This window comes from Rhinolophus sinicus, linkage group LG07, assembly GCF_036562045.2.
Source record: "Rhinolophus sinicus isolate RSC01 linkage group LG07, ASM3656204v1, whole genome shotgun sequence".
NCBI classification, from domain to species: Eukaryota; Metazoa; Chordata; class Mammalia; order Chiroptera; family Rhinolophidae; genus Rhinolophus; species Rhinolophus sinicus.
The window spans coordinates 78,139,955-78,159,600 of NC_133757.1; the positions used below are offsets into that span (position 1 = coordinate 78,139,955).

General features: G+C 51.6%; 1 protein-coding gene across 1 annotated transcript in view; it reads left to right on the forward strand.

The window, feature by feature from the left end:
• Positions 1 to 17,200, forward strand: part of SUGP1 (SURP and G-patch domain containing 1) — a 25,077-nt gene extending 7,877 nt beyond the window's left edge. Inside the window, exons 5-14 of the mRNA XM_019736811.2 lie at positions 1,583 to 1,706; positions 2,035 to 2,135; positions 3,071 to 3,194; positions 9,875 to 10,230; positions 14,070 to 14,176; positions 14,936 to 15,113; positions 15,359 to 15,465; positions 16,065 to 16,210; positions 16,560 to 16,689; positions 17,000 to 17,200. Coding sequence (XP_019592370.2) covers positions 1,583 to 1,706; positions 2,035 to 2,135; positions 3,071 to 3,194; positions 9,875 to 10,230; positions 14,070 to 14,176; positions 14,936 to 15,113; positions 15,359 to 15,465; positions 16,065 to 16,210; positions 16,560 to 16,689; positions 17,000 to 17,026 — 1,400 coding nt within the window. The 3' untranslated portion in view covers positions 17,027 to 17,200. The remainder of the gene's footprint in view (positions 1 to 1,582; positions 1,707 to 2,034; positions 2,136 to 3,070; positions 3,195 to 9,874; positions 10,231 to 14,069; positions 14,177 to 14,935; positions 15,114 to 15,358; positions 15,466 to 16,064; positions 16,211 to 16,559; positions 16,690 to 16,999) is intronic.
• The last annotated feature ends 2,446 nt before the right edge of the window (positions 17,201 to 19,646 follow it).

Genomic DNA, 19,646 nt, shown 5'->3' on the forward strand with positions numbered 1-19,646 from the left:
ATGGTTACCGACCTTGGGGGCGCCAGCCCAGGCTCCGTGGTCTAGTAGGGTAGAGGGGGTACTGTGGCATCCCTAGTGTGTCCAGCCCCATCCACTTTCACAATGAGACTTCAGTGCCACCTGAGCCCTGTGGAGTCCTGGGCCACCTCTGCCCAGGCTTGTTGGCAGTCTTATCACCCGGTCTGTGAGGACAGACAAGTGACCATATGGTCTGCTGTGACAGCCTCTAGATCCCTTGCTCTGGGTGAGGGTGCCAGCTTCAGGCCATGCATCTGAGCAGATCAGTGGCCAACCTCGAACCCTGGAACCCCCAGGGACGGTGTGCTTCCTCAGAGAGGTGCCCTGGCAGCTTCAACAGTACCCTGCCAGGAACCACCGCTTTGCACGGAGCAGTAAATGTCTTGAGGCCTGTTAGGCCTGCTGTTGATGAGGCCTCAGAAGAGTACCTGTGCTTCTACATGGTGACCAGGTCAGGGTCATTGTCAGGAATGTGGGGGGAGGGTGAGACTGGGGAAAAGTTAAGACATTCCCAAGAATGTCCCTGGGATCTCTTGACAGGCCTCTTTGAGCCACATGTACCTCCCCCTGCCCCCCGCGCCCCCAGCTTCCTGGCAGCCCAAGCAACAAAGGAAATAAGATTGACCAGAGGCTTGGTGTCTAGCCCCATTGCCAAGAGGAGCAAGCGTTCCCAGGCACGGACTGACAGCAAGAACTTCCTCCTGGGAGTTTTCATAAAAAGGACATGACTATGTAGTGGCTGACATATCGCCGCAGTCGGGCCAGTGAAAAGTACACAAGCGAGTTCCACGTGGCTCCAAGGGGAGGCTAATACAAATACAAGAATGTGTTGTTATAGCTCTGGTCACTGAGAAGGCCCCAAGGTAACGATTGGGCTCTTTGCAGTGAGCATCCCCAGCCCCCAGATGGTGGTCTGGAAACACTTTCTCACTCATGGAAACCAGGACTTCTTGGAGGAATGGCTGGCTCTAGGTCTGGGCAGGAAGTTATGAGATGCTCCTGGAGCACCCCGTTTCAGCAGATAGCGAGGAGGCCAGCAAGATTCCCGGGGTCACGTCCAGAGACCTCATGAGCCAGCTGAAGAGTCTCCACCAGCCACAGGGGACAGTTGAGCCTCTATGATGACATTAATTGCAGTGGATTGAAACACCTTATATGTTTAAATCAGAGTGTGTAATGATATTTTAAAAGAATTTTTCACCTTTGAAGGATGACAGGGAACCAATTTATTATACTGAACAGTATATGAAGAAAAGACTTGAGCATTCCAAACAAACGGGGGAGGCTGGCTATGTTTTCCAACGTCTCCCTTCCAGATTGGGGATCGGCTTGGCCTCTGGGAGGCTCCCACACTTCTCTCCCATCCAGTGTGTCTCGTGAAGACTGTTTAGACCAACTCCCCCCTCGTCACAGTGCTTTGTGCATGGACCCCGGACGCCTGACAACCTCCTGCATTTCACCCTCTTCTCCCCCCACCCCTCTGTCCTTGTGGTCCATAGAGAGAGTGTGCCTGTTGACTGTGGGGTGTGTGAGTTGAACCCCAGTACTGACAGCCTCCTTAAAGTTTCACCCCCAGAGGGAGTCGAGACTCGGAAAGTGATAGAGAAATTGGCCCGCTTTGTGGCAGAAGGAGGCCCCGAGTTAGAAAAAGTAGCTATGGAGAACTACAAGGATAAGCCGGCATTTTCGTAAGTATTTCTGGGAGGGGAAAGCCACTGCTACTTAATGTTCTTGCCACACAGTAGTACATGCAGACGTTCTGTAAAACCCTAGTCGTGACTGAAGCTGGCCGGGGCTGGGTGCTTGCTTGCTTTCGCGGGCCAGACACTGTCCCTTGCACTTTCTGACTCATACTAGAGGTTGCAAAGGGCTCCGGTGTGACACGGAGACTTACTTTTGGGCCCTGTCAAGGTGTCTCTGCTTGCCAGCTTGCTTGTGTGTCATATGTCTTCAACAGCCACACAGCTCACACCCGTCCCCATCACTCTTCCTCTGTTTTGCAAAATTCTTCTTCAGGTTTTTGCACGATAAGAATAGCAGGGAATTCCTCTACTACAGAAAGAAGGTGGCTGAGATAAGGAAGGAAGCGCAAAAGTTACAGACGGCCTCTCAGAAAGGTAGGTGGGTGGGGGGGGTGGGAGGTTCTAGGGAGGCATGTGGGCAAACTGCACCCCACGTGGAATCAAGAGTTCCTGGTGGCATGGCGTGGCGCTGACAGCCGAGGTCTGTGCCCTCCCAGGCAGCTGGGGTCAGCTACGGCTGCTACCTCCTTCCTCTCCAGTGCTCTGGGAAGTGAGGGGAGGTCTGAGGGCCAAGGTCAAGGTCGTGTCCAGGAGCTCAGCCCTGTACATGCAAAGGGGGCAGAGGGAAGGAGTGTTTGTCTTTTGGTTCCTGGTATTTAACAAGTGTCACTGAGTGCCTGCCATGTTTCAGACTCTGAGGGTACCTAGAGACAAAGGTAGTGCCTGACACTTGGGGTGGGGGCCCGAGGGGGGCCAGGGGACAGAAAAAAATCATCTGGTAAGATCCTGGATGGATGAGTATCGGGATGGGGGGAAGCACCGGATGGTCTCCAGCCAAGTGCTGGTGGGTGGTGGGGATTGACGTTTAGGCCTGACGTAGGCCACAGAGATCAGTCCTTCGTGTCGCCTGTGGCCCTTTGCCCTGACCTTCTCCGCAGGAGATGAGGGCCAGGCCCATCTAACCATATGACCTGGTTGGGCAGCCTTGGGCAGGAAGACTGAAGTGGGGGCTCCCATCTCCCCTCCAGCCTGGACGCAGACCTTCCCTCACATTCTGTTCCCATGTACCAGCATGTGTCCAAGGCCCCCCAAGACCTACGGGGTGGGAAGGGGCGGGGGGGTTGGTGCTTGAGATATGTTGTAGTATTAACTCTGGTGTTTGGTCCCAGTGCAGTAATCTGATTCCCATTTGCCTGTTTTTCTTTGCATTGTTCCTAAAATAAACCCCTCTCGTTGTCCATGGGGTTCTTAGCAGAAATTAGGCTGTTGGGTGTGGTGAGTTGAGCTCAGTACTGACAGCCTGCTTAAAGTTTCACCCCCAGAGGATGAAGAAGTCAAGAACCTTGCAGAAAAGTTGGCCAGGTTCATAGCAGACGGGGGTCCCGAGGTGGAAACCATCGCCCTCCAGAACAACCGCGAGAACCAGGCATTCAGGTAAGGGGGGACCCACCAGGGAGGTGACCCCTCACCCTGGTCACAGGGTCTGTCCTGCCCCCCACACACACACCGAGGAAACAGGCTTGGCGTGGTCCTGAGACAGGCTAAGGTCCCCCAGCAAGAAGCTGGCAAGACTGGGACTTAGGTCCCGGAGCTTCTGGCCCTAGAGCCAGCCTTGCCACACGACGGGCACTTCCTACGTGCACATGGGTACCCTAAATTGTCTGTGACGTAGGTGTGCGGGGGAATTTGGGGGCTTGTTTTCCCAGGTGTCTCACTGAGAGTCTCTAGTACTTGTCCGGCTCCCTGTACAACAGACAGCGGCACCAGGCTGGGGGCAGGCCAGGCCTTGGCGCAGAACCTCACGGAACTGTGCTGCTCGCTGTGTGAGACCCTTCTTAGGGTCTCATCTTTACCACCAGGGGAACAGCAGGAAAGCAGGGAATGTAGTACTTCAGGCTTCGAGGAGTGGGAACCCCCAGCCTGTGTGTAGGTTCCACGGAGGGGGTGGGACAAGCAGCCTGGCCCCCCTTCTGTCCCTAGCTATGAAATCACACCCCCACCACTCAGGCTGTGTCTGTTCACCCGCTCATTCACTCACTGGTGGGGCTATAGCGCCTGCTCTTTGCTGGGGAGGGGAGGGGCAGGTGCTGCTGTGAGGCCGGCCCAGCAGGGGCGTGTGAGGTGGACACTGAACCCCGCACGGGGTGAGGCACCGGTGAGGACACTTTTGGCCACGAATGGTACAAGTCCCCACTTAGTCAGTGGGGACGTGCAGGAGCAGCAGCCATCTGGGCTGGTTGATTCAGCAGCAGCACATGCCATCAGGGCCTCGGGAAAAAGGAAGTGGGAGTGGATGCCGGGCAGGCAGCCAGTTGTGTCTCCTACGTGTGAGCCAGCATGAGCTAGACTCAGAACAGAGAGGGGCATCCAGAGGGACCACCACGTAGGAGTAAAGCAGCTGAGATGGCAGGCACTGCGCCAGTGTGTGGGGTGCAGATGGGCCATGGAGCCGGGCAGGGCCAGGTCCCAGAGGGCACAGGGGTTCACTGAGAACCTTTGGAGGGTGTGCATAGGGAGAGATGGGGTCAGCTGGGCTTCCGGGGTCACTGGCCCCAGTTGTGGAGGGTGATCAGACATGCCAGGTCTAGGGTTGAGGCAGAGGGGGGTAGGGGAGGACTGCTGAGGTGTTCGGGCGTCCCTTGTGGGGGCCGTGGGTGTGGGGGTCTGGAGCTTAGGAGACCCAGGATCTCTTCAGGAGATCATGATACTTGCCACCCCTCTGCACAACCCAAACCAGTATCTACTTTAGAGTCTACCTTAAGTCACTGCACTGTTTTTTTATTTACCTAAGTAAGTTTATTTAAACAGGAAACTAAGCTTACTGTCGCTCGTCTTAAGTGGAACTGTGAAAATCTGTCTCAGGCAAAGTGGGTGAGCTTATAGCATCCTGTCAGGTCCGCAAGCCCCGGTGGCTCTCCCTGATCAGAGAGTCCAGAGCTCAGTAGCTATGGCTCAGCCCCTGGGGGTCAAGAAGTGCTGTCAGTGCAGGCGGCTCCAGGCCCTCCCTGTGGCTGTCGCCCCTCAGGGGTGCGTTGCTAGCATATACCCAGCTTGTTGGTTGTGGCTGTGATAGAGGCCTGGATGTAGAGAGCCAGGGGTGAGGAGGGAGCGTGGGGCACCCGGGGGAGAAGTGGCTGAAGGGGAGTCATGGTCTGGGAACACAGTCGGCACTCCGCACACTGGGGAGGAATGATTGGGTGCCAGGCCTGGGCAGAGTGTGCCAGATCATACCACAGGGACGGTTCAATCTTCGGTGGGGTCAGGTGTGAGGCAGCTAGCTCCTCTCTCTCTCAGATCACACAGCCCCCTTGTGTTCCTGCTGTTCTTGCCCTTCCCTGCCCTTTGGGTTCCCCCTGTGGGCTGGGCACGCCCCAGCAGCTGTGTGTTTTGGAAAACAGTCTGTAATAATTGTTCACCCATTCCTTTGACCAGTCACCCCACTTCTTTCCCCAGAAACAATGTTAAAGACAGTATTGTCCGTAGCCACGAAAAATTAATAACACATTGAATGTCCAGCCCCCGTGGGCTAGACTATAACTGTATCTGTAATACATGCCCCATGTGAACCACTTTTTCTTGACAACAACCTGGGGCGCTGGCCTCACACGAGGAAACCAAGGCAAGGAGGCTGCTCGCTTGGTGGAGGTGCCTTTCCTACCACTCTCCACCGCATTCCAACGGGAAAGTCTTAGGTCGTCAAGTTAAGGCATTTTTTTGAAAATCGGGAGACAGCAATTAGAACGACAGCTCAGTTCAAATTCTGCACTGCAAAAAAGGACTAGAAGGAAAGACACCAAAGTGTTAACTTTGGTTAACCCCGGGGGCAGGATCCCTCCGACCTGGGGAATGATCTCCTAAAAGCCTGTGTTCCCACTATTGTCCCTACTTCCTCCCTAATCCCTGACAACCACTGACCTTTTTCCGGACTTGGTAGTTTCGCCTTTTTTAGAATGTCATATAATTGGGATCATGTAGTACCGTGTTTCCCCGAAAATAAGACCTAGCCGGACCATCAGCTCTAATGCAGCTTTTGGAGCAAAAATTAATATAAGACCCGATCTTATATATTATAATATATAAGATCGGGTCTTATATTAACATTATATTATATTATATTGACCTGGTCTTACATTATATTACAATAAGACCGGGTCTTATATTATTTTTTTGCTCCAGAAGATGCATTAGAGCTGATGGCCCCGCTAGGTCTTATTTTTAAGGAAACATGGTATGTAGCCTTTTCAGATTGACTTCCTTCACTTAGTAATATGCATTTAAGGTTCCTCATGTCTTTTCATGTCTTGATAGCTTATTTCTTTTTAGCACTGAATAATATTCCACTTGATTGCTTCCAAGTTTTGGCAATTACAAAGGAAGCTATTATAAACATCCGTAGGCAGGTTTTTGTGTGGACATAAATTTTATCTCTTTAGGGTAAATACCAAGAAGTATGATTGCTGGATCGTATGGTATGTTTAGCTTTATAAGAAGCCTTGTACAAGCCAAAGTGGCTGTACCCTGTGCATTCCCGTGGCAATGAAAGAGTTCCTGTAGTTCCATGTCCTGTCCGGCATTTGGTGGTGTCAGTGCTCTAGATTTTGGCCACTTTAATAGGTGTGTAGTAGTATCTTGTTGTTTTGATTTACATTTCCCTGACTACATATGATGTGGAGCATCTTCTCATATGCTTATTTGCCATCTATAAATCTTTGCTAAGCTATACATTAAGGTTATTGGTCCATTGAATAACAGTTTTTATCAGATGTGTCTTTTGCAGAGCACTTTTTAATTTTAAGTTTCTTCCTTGGATCATGTATTTGATGTTGTACCTAAAAACTCATTTCCACACCCAAGGTCATTTCGGTTTTCTCCTGTGTTATCTTCTAGGAGTTTTATATATTTTCATTTTACATTTAGGTCTATGATCCAGTTTTAGTTAAGTTTTGTGAAGGGTATGAGGTTTGTGTCAAGATTTTTTTTTTTTTTTTTTTGCATGCGGATGTCCACTTTCAGCACCATTTGTTGAAAAGACTGTCTTTGCTTCATTGTTTTGCCTTTGCTCCTTTGTGAAAGGTCAGTTGACTATATAGATCCATTTCTGGATCCTTTATATTGTTCTATTGATCAGCTTGTCTATTTTTTACCAGTGTCACACTGCCTTGAAGTCAGATAGTGTTACTCTTCCAACTTTGTTCTTCTTCAGTAGTATGTTGACTATTTTGGGTCTTTTGTCTCCATATTTAAATTTTGGAATCATTTTGTCATGATCTACAAAATAACTTGGCTGGGATCTTGATTGGCATTTCACTGAATCTAGAAATGGAGTTAGGAAGAACTGACATCTTGACAATATTGAGTCTTCCTATCCATGAACATGGAATATCTTTTCATTTAATTAGTTCTTCATGAATTCATTCTTCAGAGCTTTGTAGTTTTCTTCGTATAGATCTTACACATATTTTGTTAGACTTCTAGCTAAGTATTTCATATTTTGGGATGCTAAGGTAAATGGTATTGTGTTTTAAATTTCAAATTCCACATGTTCATTACTAGTATATAGGACAATGATTCACTTCTGTATATTAACCTTGTGTTCTGCAACCTTGCTATAATAGCTTATTAGTTAGGAGGTTTTTGTCTATTCTTTGGTGCTTTTTTTCCCTCCACAGACAATCGTGTCATTTGCAAACAAAGACAGTTTTACTTCTTCCTTCTCGATTAGTATACCTATTTCCTTTTCTCATCTTTTGAATTTGCTAGGACTTCCAGTAAGATGTTGAAAAGCATTGGTGAGGTGGCATATTCTTGCCTTGTTCTTGTTCTTAGTGGGAAAGCTTCCAAGTTTCTCCCCATTAAGTATGATGTTAGCTGTGAGTGTTTTTGTAAATACTCTATCAAGTTGAGGAAGTTGGCCTCTATTCCTAGTTTACTGAGAGTGTTTATCACGAATGGGTGTTGGATTTTATTAAATGCTTTTTCTGCAGCTGTTGTTATGATTGTGTGATTTTTATTTTTTAGCCTGTTGATGTGCCAGGTTACATTACTTGATTTTCAAATGTTCAACCAGCCTTGTATGCCTGGAATAAGTCCCACATGGTTGTGGTGTATAATTCTTTTTATACATATATAGATACAATTTACTAATATTTTGTTGAGAATTTTTGCATCTATATTCATGAGAGATGTTAGTCTGTAGTTTTCTTCTAATATCTTTGTCTAGTTTTGATATTAGGGTACTTGAATGAGTTAGGAAGTATTCTCTCTGCTTCTATCCTCTGAAAGGGATTGTAGAGAATAGGTATAATTTCTTCCTTAAATGTTTGGTAGAATTCACCAGTGAACTCCTGGTCATGATGCTTTCTGTTTTGGAAGGTTGTAATTACCAACTGAACTTCTTTAATAGAAATAGACCTATTCAGGTTGTCTACTTCTTTTTTCTTCTTTTTTCTTTATATTGGGGAAGTGTGTTTTTCCAGGACCCATCAGTCCTTCAATCTAGTTGTGGAGGGCGCAGCTCAGAGCCAAGTCCAGTCACCATTTTCAATCTTAGTTGCAGGGAGCACAGCCCACCATCCAATGCGGGAATTGAACCAGCAACCTTGTTGTCAAGAGTTCGCACTCTAACCAACTGAGCCATCTGGCTGTCCCTCCAGCAGCTCAGTGGCAGCTCGTTGTCTTCAATCTAGTTATGGAGGGCACATCTCACTGGCCCATGTGGGAATTGAACTGGCAGTCCTGTTGTTCAGAGCTCACCCTCTAACCAACTGTGCCATCCATCCGCCCCCAGATTGTCTATTTCTGTGTGAGTTTTAGCAGATTGTGTCTTTTCAAGTAATTGGTCCGTTTCATCTGGGTTATCAAATTTGTGGGTGTAGAGTTGTTCATAGTAATCCTTTAGTATCATTTTAATGTCCGTAGGATCTGGAGTGATGTCCCCTCTTTCATTTCCTTTCGGAATTTGTATCCTTTTTTCTTAGTTAGCCTGGCTAGAGACTTAGCAATTTTTGAAAAAATTCTTGTTTCATTTAATTTTTACAAATGTTCCTTACTGGGCTTTCTCAAGGATGTACCTGTGTGTACCATGACCTAGGAAGATGCTGCCTGCCATCTCCTTGTCCCTCCATCTCACCATAGGTACCAATATTAGTGGGGCTGGGGGTCCTTCCACCCCTATCCCGGTTCTCATGTAGACACATAGAAATAATCTGTGGGGTTTCTTTCTGCTGTCTCTCTTGTGCAAAAGGAATTTACAGCGTCTTTGAGTCTGCATGTTGCTTCTGTAGCACAGCATTGTGCCGTGACTGTCCCTTCAGGTTCATGGGTACAGGTCTAGCTCCTTGTTGAGAGTCGTATAACCCCGGTTGTGCACAGGTTTTGTTTTGTGGAGCTGGCCTGTGATTCTTCCCTCTGGTGTGGACCCCAGAGGTGGGACTGTGGGCTCAGGACATGTACAGTCTGAGAGATGCCGGGCAGGTACAGAGGGAGCTATAGCCTTTGCCAGCTCTGAACCCAGCAGCACAAGCTCTGAGCTTGGATTGGGGGGACAGAGGGGACTCCTGGCTTCCAGCAAGGTGGGAGTTTCTGCCCTTGGGTTGGAGTGCAGGTCCTGTCTGGTCAGACATTCATTGTCGTTGTCTTGGCGCCATTTGCTGTCAGCATTTCAGGGATACATCAGAGAAGCGCAAATGTGCTGAGCTGAGTTTGGCGCAAATCCTGCCCTTTCTGATGCCAGGTGTCTCTCGCACCTCAGGATGTCTTGGTTTGGAGGCCCTGGTGCTCATTTTGGACAGCAGAGGAAGAGCTTCATGGAGCTTGGGGCAGGTCTGAGGGAGCTGTCCCCTTTTCCTTGGAAGCAGGGGGATCAATAACAGTGCGACAGACACTGCACAAAGAAGGGATGAGGGCGTGGTATGTCCCTCGGCATCGTGACAGGCTGAGGCATGTCGCACTGTTCCTCAAGTTTGGGCCACCAGAGCCAGCAGCCAGTGAGGCCTGGCAGGACTGGAGGTCATGGTGGAGACCCTAAAGTGACCCTGGCCCAACTGGGGGTGCCTACACAAGGTCCATGTTGCTCCTGACCCAGCTGATGGTGTGCCCCCCACTCTACCTTGCAGCTTTCTGTATGAACCCAGCAGCCAGGGGTATAAGTACTACCGCCAGAAGCTGGAGGAGTTCCGGAAAGCAAGGGCGGGCCCCACAGGCATCCACACGGCACCTGACCTCTGCCTGCAACGCAGACCCCCTCCTGAGACGCCGATAGGGTCTCTGCCCCCCACCGCCGCCTGCCCTGCCTCATCTGCCCCCTCACCCACTGTCACCCCGGCACCATCTGCCCCCGGGAAGCCAGCCACCACAGCCACCGTGAAGAGGAAGCGAAAGAGCCGATGGGGGCCTGAGGAAGACAAAGTGGAGCTCCCCCCCGCCGAGCTGGTGCAGAGGGACGTGGACGCCTCCCCCTCGCCTCTGTCAGGTGGGCTCTGTCAGGAGGTTTGGCGTCTTTAACTGTGCATCACGTTTTCAGAGTTCATCTGTGTTGTAGCACGTGTCAGAACTTCACTCCTTTCTGTGGCTGAATAGTATTCCATTGTGGGGGTTGACTGCACTTTGTTCATCTGTCATCTGTTGATGGACACTTGGGTTGTTTCCACCTTTTGGCAGTTGCTACTAGTGTTACTGTGAACATGTGTGTTCAAGTACTATTTGGATCCCTGATTTCAGTTCTCTTGTATGTATGCCAAGGAGTGGGATTGCTGGGTCATGTGATGATTCTACATTTCACTTTTTAAGGAACCACCAAACTTCTTTACAGCAACTGTATCATTTTATGTTCCCTCCAGCAATGCACAAGATTTGCAATTTCTCCACTTCCTCGCCTCACTATAGCCATCCTAGTAGGTGTAAAGTGGAATCACATTGTAGGTTTGATTTGCATTTCCCTAATGACTAATGGTGTTGGGCATTTTTCCATGTGCTTATTGGTCATTTACATACCGTGTTTCCCCGAAAATAAGACCTATCCCGAAGATAAGCCCCAGTTAAGAGCCTCAGCCAGACGGACACATTTGATGGACACATTTATGACAATGTTCCAGAAGAAGATGACATGACTGTATTTGAATACATGTAGATTATTGTACATGAAAAAATAAGATATCACCTGAAAATATGCCCTAACACACCTTTTGGAGCAAAAATTAATATAAGACCCGCTCTTATTTTCGGGGAAACACTGTAGCTTGTTTGGAGAAATGTCTATTTTAGTCCTTTGCCATTTTAAAATTGGGTTGTTTTGCTTTTTGTTGGTGAGTTGTAGGAGTTGTCTATGTATTCTGGATATTATCCCCAGTTCAGATACATTATTTGTAAACATTTTCTCTCATTCTATGGGTTGTCTTTTCATCCTGTACATAAGTTTTAAATTTTATGAAGTTCAATTTAGTTTCTCATTTGTTGCCTGTGATTTTGGTGTCGTATTTAAAACCATAGCCAAATCCAATGTCATGAAGATTTACTCCTATGTTTTCTTCTAAAAGTTTTATGGTTTTAGCTCTTAAATTTAGGTCTTTGATCCGTTTTATGTTAATTTTTATATATGATATAAGGTAAGGGTGCAACTTCATTCTTTTTGCATGTGGCTATCCAGTTGTCCCAGCACCATTTGTTGAAGAGACTGTTCTTTTCCTATTAAATGGTCTTGACACCCTTGGCAAAAGTCAGTTGACCACAGGTGTAAAGGTTTATTTCTGAGCCCTATCCTGTTACACTGGTTTGTATGTCTATCTTCATGCCAGTACTACAGTGTTTTGATCACTGTCCCCTTTCTTTTTCAAGGTTTGGCTGTTGGGGTCCCTTGATTTTTCATACGGATTTTCAGATAGACTTTTCCATTTCTGCGAAAAACACTGGGATTTTGATAGGGGTTGCATTGAATCTATAGATTGCTTTGGGTAGTACTGACACGTTAACAATATTTAAGTCTTCTAATCTGTGAACACTGGATGTCTCTCCATTTACTTAAGCCGTCTTTATTTTGTTCCAACATATTTTGTAGTATTTGTTGTACGAGCCTTGCACCTCTTCGTTTATATGTATTCCTAAAGAATGGTTTATTCTTTCTGACGCTATTGTAAATGAAATTGTGTTTTGGTATATAGTGTTGTTCAGTCCTCTATGTCCTTACCGATCTTCTGTTTAGATGTCCTATCCATTATTAAAAACAGGGTATTGACATCTCCAACTATTGTTGTAGAACTATTTCTCCCTTCAATTTTGTCAATTTTTGCTTCATATTTCTCGGGTTTCTATTGTTAGGTGTGTATTTAATTGTTTTCTTTCTGTATCGAACTTTTATCGATATATAACACCCTTCTTTGTCTCTTGTAATCTTTTTTAGACTTAAAGTTTATTTTGTCAGATACTACCCTGTTTCCCCAAAAATAAGACCTCACCAGACAATTAGCTCTGATGCGTCTTTTGGAGCAAAAATTAAAATAAGACCCAGTCTTATTTTACTAAAATATAAGACCCGGTCTCGTATACCATAAGATCGGGTCTTATATTAATTTTTGTTCCAAAATACGTATTAGAGCTGATTGTCCAGCTAGGTCTTATTTTCAGGGAAACACGGTAGCATAGCCTTCCCAGCTCTCTATTGGTTGTTTTGCATGGAATTGGTTTTTCCATCCTTTCACTTTCAACCTTTTTGCGTCTTTGTATCTAAAGCGAGTCTCTCATAGAGAGCACGTAGATAGATCCTATCGTCTTTCTTAAGCTTTAAAGGACTTCAGTTTCACTCTTGTCATGGAAAGCTCAGGATATGAGCTATAAGCACAACCACTGCCACTACCGTTACCTCCCTGACAGCGTATGAGGGAAGGCCGAATCCACTTGGGGGAGGGAGGTCTATTACCTTTACATTCTGCAGGTAAAAGTGGGTGACTGAGAGAGGCATCCCAGGCTGTCTAACAGCCGCCACCCTCTCCCCCGCATAGCCTGCAAGGGAAGGCAGCTCCCTCAGGTCCCATGGCTGACCTGCTGGCCCTGCCTGTCCAGCTCTAAGGGTGTTTTCTTGCTCAGAGCTTCCCTGGCCCGAGGAGAAAAATTGCTATTGTAAGGTTCTAGGACTCACCGGGACTCTAGTAGCACCTCTACCTGGTGCTGAGGGTGTCTGGGACGGGAGTGTCGCTCAGGTGGAGCCCTGGTGGCAGGGGCACAGGAGGTGCTCAGATGTGAGTGCTGCTCTGACCCACGCACGCCCATCTTGGAGACATGTCCCTAAGGTCTGGCCCCAGTCCCCGCTGGTGAAGATGCCTCCCCTGTGGTCTAGTGGACAAGCACAGGCTGCGAAGTCTCAGGTCCAGGTTCAAGTCCCTCTGGCCCACACCAGCCCCAGGGGAGCATGGGCTGCCCTCACACACATGCTCGCTGGTGAAGAGGAACTTGTAGGCATGCTGTAGGCACACGGCAGGCTTCTCAGACCTGGGCCTCCTTTCCTTCTCCAGGGGCCCCCCACATCCTTTGAGGAGGGATCGGTGTGCAGTCCTGGGGTCACAGAGCACCTGCACGTGGTTCTTGCTGGCAAAGCCCCAGCCCTGGGGAGCTGGAGGATCCAGCTCACTCCACCCTCCCAGAGGGGCCTCTGCATCCCCTCCACCCAGCCTCTCCCCCAGGAAGCCACCGCCTGAGGGCTGGTTGTTTCCACCATCCAGATGAGCTGTCACAGCATCTTCACATGGATCAGTGCTATCGGCTCCCGCCAAGCTCCGAAGTGGATGCCTAATGAAATGTCAGTTGCTGGGAGGACGGTCGGCTGCCTCCCCAGAAGGAGCTGACAGCCTCACAGCTGAGTCTTACACAAGACTCCGAACCGGTGTGTGTCTACACTGGAGGTCTGTCTGCCACAGGGCCTACTGCCAAGAACCAGTGTGTGAGAACGTGCGTGTGTACACACACGTGCTCATCTCTGCTCTCATGGCTCTGGCTCTGCAAAGTCCCCACCATGTCACCCATTAGCCGTGTGACCGTGAGTGAGACCCCTGACCTCCTAAGTTCTGGTGTCAGCATCTGCAACATGGGGACATAGGGCCTGTCTGGAGAGGGCACATGGGGATGGAACTGGGTGCACATGACGGAGCAAGGCGTGACTCCTACCGTCATCACGTGACACACGATACTAACTGACCTGCCGTGTGGGCCCTGTTGTGCACGCCAGGTGCCACAGCGGTTGTCAACGTGTGGACTCTGTACCACACACAGGAGCAAGGCCAGGCCCACGTGTCCTTCACTGACTAGTCTGTGTCTTGTTTCCAGTTCAGGACCTCAAGGGGCTCGGCTACGAGAAGGGGAAGCCCGTGGGTCTGGTGGGCGTCACAGAGCTGTCTGACGCCCAGAAGAAGCAGCTGAAGGAGCAGCAGGAGGTAAGGCCAGGCGGCGGTGAGGCAGGTTCCACTGCGGCTGGCAGTGGCTTGTCACCCCATACGGTGCAGTGGTCACAGGGCCAGCGGAATAGCTTCTGGGCAGGCAGTCCCCCTGTCAATGACATGCCAACCCCCGAGGGCCCTCCCCAGCCTGCAGCTGGACCCAAAGCTCAGGCTTGCTCACGCTGGCCTGTCATCCCCCGAGGCTGGTGTCCCACAGCCACTCTGTATGGTGCTCGTGGACCGTTCCCACTCAGTAGTTTCTGCTTAAGTTTTCTGTTCAGTTTCCTCCAGTCCAGTCCAGGGCAGGCCTGGCTAGCACTGGGCGCCCCGAGTAGTGTGGCAGTATTGGGCATTGTTGGTGTGAGGGCCAGCTCGGCCTCTCCTCTGCTTCCCTGAGAAACCAAGAGGCACTGGCTTGTCAATCCTTGGGGCTCACTCCAGCCACCTCCTCCAGGCTAGCAGCCGTGTCATGTCACCTTTGACCTTCCCAGAAGTCAGGAGCCTGTGTTGCTCTCATTCAGTCCATGGCGACAGTGCCCAGCTCTGGGTGAGGCAGAGAGGGTCCTCCCCGCTCAGCACAAGGACGCGGGGCATCAGGGCAGATCCTGGCACAGGACTTGGAGCCTTGTTGAGCACTTGCTTCAAGCCCTGCTCACAGGCCCGCCCCCGGGGGGAGCCCCAGCATGCACAGGGGCCATACATGCCCTTGCCCTGCACACGTGCAGCCCTGCTCACAGCCTGTCGTGCTGCCCACAGATGCAGCAGATGTATGACATGATCATGCAGCACAAGCGAGCAATGCAGGACATGCAGCTGCTGTGGGAGAAGGCGCTGCAGCAGCACCAGCACGGCTACGACAGTGACGAGGAGGTGGACAGCGAGCTGGGCACCTGGGAGCACCAGCTGCGGCGCATGGAGATGGATAAGACTCGGGGTGCGCTGAGGCGGCAAGCCTGAGGTGTGGGGGTGTGGCCGTGTGCGCGCAGGAAGCCCCACTCACCTGCTGCCTGTAAAGCCTCGGGTACAAGACCGGGCCTCTCTCCGTCTGTTTCCTCAGTGCTAAAAGGAGTGGTGCAAGGCTGCCTGGGGGAGCAGGGTTCGGGTCGGGGTCTCCAGCTGCCTCCCTCCCCTGAGGCCGCTCCCCACTTTCTCCTCTCACCTTTCCTGCCTCTCCGGCAGAGTGGGCCGAGCAGCTGACGAAGATGGGACGGGGCAAGCATTTCATTGGAGACTTCCTGCCGCCAGATGAGCTGGAGAAGTTCATGGAGACCTTCAAGGCCCTAAAGGTGAACGGGGAGTCCCCAGGCATCAGCCCTCCTGGGGGCCTGTCCAGCAGGAGGAGTCAGGAGGCATTTGTTCATGGTGGACGCCATCCATGCGGGGAATTCACAAATAGCAGCCCAGCTGCTGCTTTAGAAGCATTTCCCGGGGCTTCGGGGAATTCTGCTTCCAGTGGAGCCAATTAAGTGCAGTGTGCAGGCAAAGCGTTTCTCAGGCAGAAGCCCCCATGGGCAGGCTCCTCAGAACAAGAGCTCAACATTCCCCGTGTGCACAAGGAGAGACAGCTGACGGGCACGAAGCCTCATCCCCTCATTGACCATGGCTTCTTTTGCACTCTCTGTAACAAGTCGCTGTCAGAACCCGGGCTTTTCTTTGCTGGTGAACCATGAATCTTGCATGCGGTAGAGGAGGCCTCTGTGACCGTCACCTTGCCGTCTTTGACTTGGCTGTCAGGGAGCTCTAAGTGTGGCCCTGGGGACCTTGAGGAGGAGCGTGGTCTGACCTAGTGGAGGTGGCAGAGGGGCAGGTGGGCCCAGCCAGTGGCCAGTGAGGCCGTGGGGGCATTTTGGGGGCCGTGGGGGATGACCAGCACTTGGCCCTGCAGGAGGGCCGTGAGCCCGACTACTCCGAGTACAAGGAGTTCAAGCTGACAGTGGAGAACATCGGCTACCAGATGCTGATGAAGATGGGCTGGAAGGAGGGCGATGGGCTGGGCTCTGAAGGCCAGGGCATCAAGAACCCAGTCAACAAGTGAGTGTGGCCCCCAATTCGCAGTGGGGATGGGTGGTCCCAAACAGATGCGGACCCAGGACCGGGGTTCAGTCCTGTCCCTGGGCCGGAGTCCGGGGCCTGGCTGTAAACTCGGGTGGCGAGGCCATCTCAGGCACTCCCCTCCTCTCCGTGCTGGGCATGTCCTGCGTATGTGTTCCCCAGCCCAGTACACCTGTACAACCTCCACAGCCCCACGTTTCCATGTTTCTGCTGTTGCTCCTGAACCCAGGTGGGCGGGTGAGGCCTCCTCCCCGGTTCAGGCCCCACAGCCCCTTTCCTGCAGCGTTAGCCCACTGCCCTGCTCACATCACCCCGTCATCCCCTGCAGGGGCACCACCACAGTGGACGGCGCCGGCTTTGGCATTGACCGGCCAGCCGAGCTCTCCAAGGAGGACGATGAGTACGAAGCTTTCCGCAAGAGGATGATGCTGGCCTACCGCTTCCGGCCCAATCCCTTGGTACATGCACCCCCCGTCCCCCACATTGCTCTAGCTGGGCCGCTGGCTCCTCACTGGTACCTCGCCATCCACGGTAGTGAGGCAGCATTGCTGGTAACAGAAGTCTCCCTCCTTCCCCATTCCAGCTGTGCCAGGGCTCACCAGCTACCCCGATCACCACTCCAACTGCATTTGAGCTCCTCCTTCCTCCCCAAAGCCTGCCCATTTCAAGGATGTGAACTCAGCTGTCTCTAGAAGGTTCTGGACGGAAGGAACTGCCATGTGTCTTTAGCGTTAACCTGCTCCCCTTTTATCTTTTTGCCTCCCACAGAACAACCCCAGACGGCCTTACTACTGAGTATTCTGGAGAAACACACAAACGTACTTTCCAGACGACTAACCGAGTGTTCTTGGACTGTGGAATGTTCCAGACTGCGTTTCTGCCTGCCCTTTGTTGTCTCGAGTATTATACTGTGTATTAAAGTCCCAGTGCTTGCCCATCGTGGGAGCCTGGTCCTGCCATCTCCAGAAACCGCTCTGTTTCTTAGCAGCTGGGCTGGGCGGGGCAGTTGAAGACAGGAAGCTGTCGTGAAGGCTCCCTCTTACCTGAGGAACCCCAGAGGAACCCCAAGGCACCACGTGGGCCTTCGTCTGCCTTGGAGTCTCCATCCCCCACCAGCCGGGGTTGTGGTTGAAGGGACGCCTGGCCAGTCAGATTTGGCCACAGGCCTGGGGGTGGGGCGAACCTCCCAGCTTAGCACTGTGATGTAGGAGGGGTCTCCAGGCAGGGCCCAGCCAGCCCCCCAGAGCACACCTGTGCTTCTCACCTCCCTGGCAGGTAGCCTCTGCAGGCCCCGAACACAGCCAGCCCTGGCCAGTGGTGGCTGCAGCCCAGGCCGCCCCAGCCATCTGGGGTCCCACCTGTGTGGTGGATACATATCCCTGGGTCTTGTGTCTTTGGAGGACAGCTGTGCCCGAAGATTTGACACTTTTCCTGGAGGATGGGAGGCAGGTGGGTGGCCCAGGCCAAGTTGTGTGCTGAGAGCTCCCCATGTCTCCAGGACCAGCACCTCATGTTTGTACAGAAACACCTGGGGATTTTGTCTAGTTGCAGCCATGCTTGGTTTATCAGGGCCTGGGAATCTGACGGGCCCACAACTCACCCTGCCCCACATGTACCCAGTGGGTCCTGCTTAACCCCTGTGGGCTCATGGGCTCTGAGGACTCAAGCTGGAATTGGGGTCCTGGGCCAGCCAACGTTCACTGTCATTCAACAAACACTGATCACAGACTAAACCAGATGGGTGGGGATGTGTCAGTGAACTAACAATCTAAAACAGAAATGCTGCCAAGAGGAACCAGGAGCTGTGGTGCCTGAGCAGGGTCGCAATGGGGCCTCAAGGGATTTGGAAGGGCTTCAGCATCATAGTCCAGACAGGGCAAATAAGTGATACGTGCCAGAGTCCCGAGCACGGGGTTGTGGCTGTGGGCAGCCAGAGGGTCCAGCAACGGGGACCCCACCATCCAGGTCAAGGTCACCCCTCCATTGAATTCTCAGTGACTGGTGGGCTGGCCAGACTCAGCCCATTAACTTCACCCCCAGGCAGGGGGTGAGTTGGAGGCCTCCAAATGCTGTGTGTGTGTGTGTGTGTGCAGGCGCCTCCTGAACATGGGGTGCAAAGTCAGGTGCCTAGACAAAGCTGGGCCAGACACCCCTGGCCCTGCAGGTGGAAGGGAGGGCTGCCTGGAGGAGGGGACAGGATCGGCACTAAAGGGTGAGGAAGCAGAAAAGGGTCCATCTTTACACAGGTAAGAGACCTGTGGGCTATTGGCACTGCCAGAGTTGGGAAGGTCAAGAAACCAGGCTGGAGCTTCAGGTCAGCTTGGGAACCTGATCTTCACCCCATAGGCAACGGCACCTGGGAAAGGAGGCTGTCCATTCCGTGGCCAGATCATATCATCCAGGCTCAGAGATAGCACCCAGCTGGCACAGGCCAAGGGGCTGCATGGAGAAGGGGTGAGGTTTCAATCTTCCCCCAACCCCAGACTGTGTTCCCCCACTCCCCAGGGTAGGAATCTGGTGGGCACTGCTCACCTTTTCCTGCTGCCACAAGTACCACGTGGGCAAGAGTCTGAGGCTGGTTGGAGGAAGTGACAAACGGCTGTCTCCTAATTCCTACCCTGCAGCCCCCTTCTAGTTCCAGCCCTCTCCACCTCTTTTACATCTCTCCCTGGACCCAGCCCAGCCTCCAGAGTGTTTAGAATCCTCCTGTGGCTTCCCACCTCTCAGACCCAGGCTCCTTTCTGCTGCTCACCCCCAGGCCTGAACTATTCTTGCCCAGAACATTTCTCAAACTCGTCACCAAACTGGCTCCACCCCCACCAAATCTCAGCCTGCTCCTTGGGCCCCTTCTCTCCCACCCCGCCCATAGAAGCAGGGGCCCGGCTTCAGTTGCCCACAAGGTGTCCAGGCTACTACTTGAAAGGATCTCAGAGCACAGAATCACCAAGTCCTTTAACGGACCCCAAACCAGGGCTGTGGCCGCCTGCCCTGAGATGGCCCCCAGGCTCAAAGCTTCACACTTGGACACGTGTTCAAATGTGTCTGTGGTCCCCGTGTGAAAACTCAAATCCAAAGGCTCTCAAGAGAACTCTGCGCCCAAGCGGTGAGATGCCTCCTCCTTCAGCGCTCAAGGGCTACGTACACTTGATCTTGGGGGAGGGAGGTCTGGGAAACATAGGGGATCGAGGTTGGGAAGCCGGTGCCTCAGGACGAAGAAAGCAGACGTGCAGAACCAGGTCAAGAGAACGAATTCTCTCTGAATGAAGTTGCTGGCCCAGGGAAGCAACCGGAAGCATCCAAGGCGTCGTGTTTTAGCCATTAATAGGGAAACTGAGGCCTGGCGTAGGGGACCGCACTGAGTCCAGTAAGGGTATCGAGAGAGAGAGGGTCCTCAGAGACACCTGGGGAACGCGGG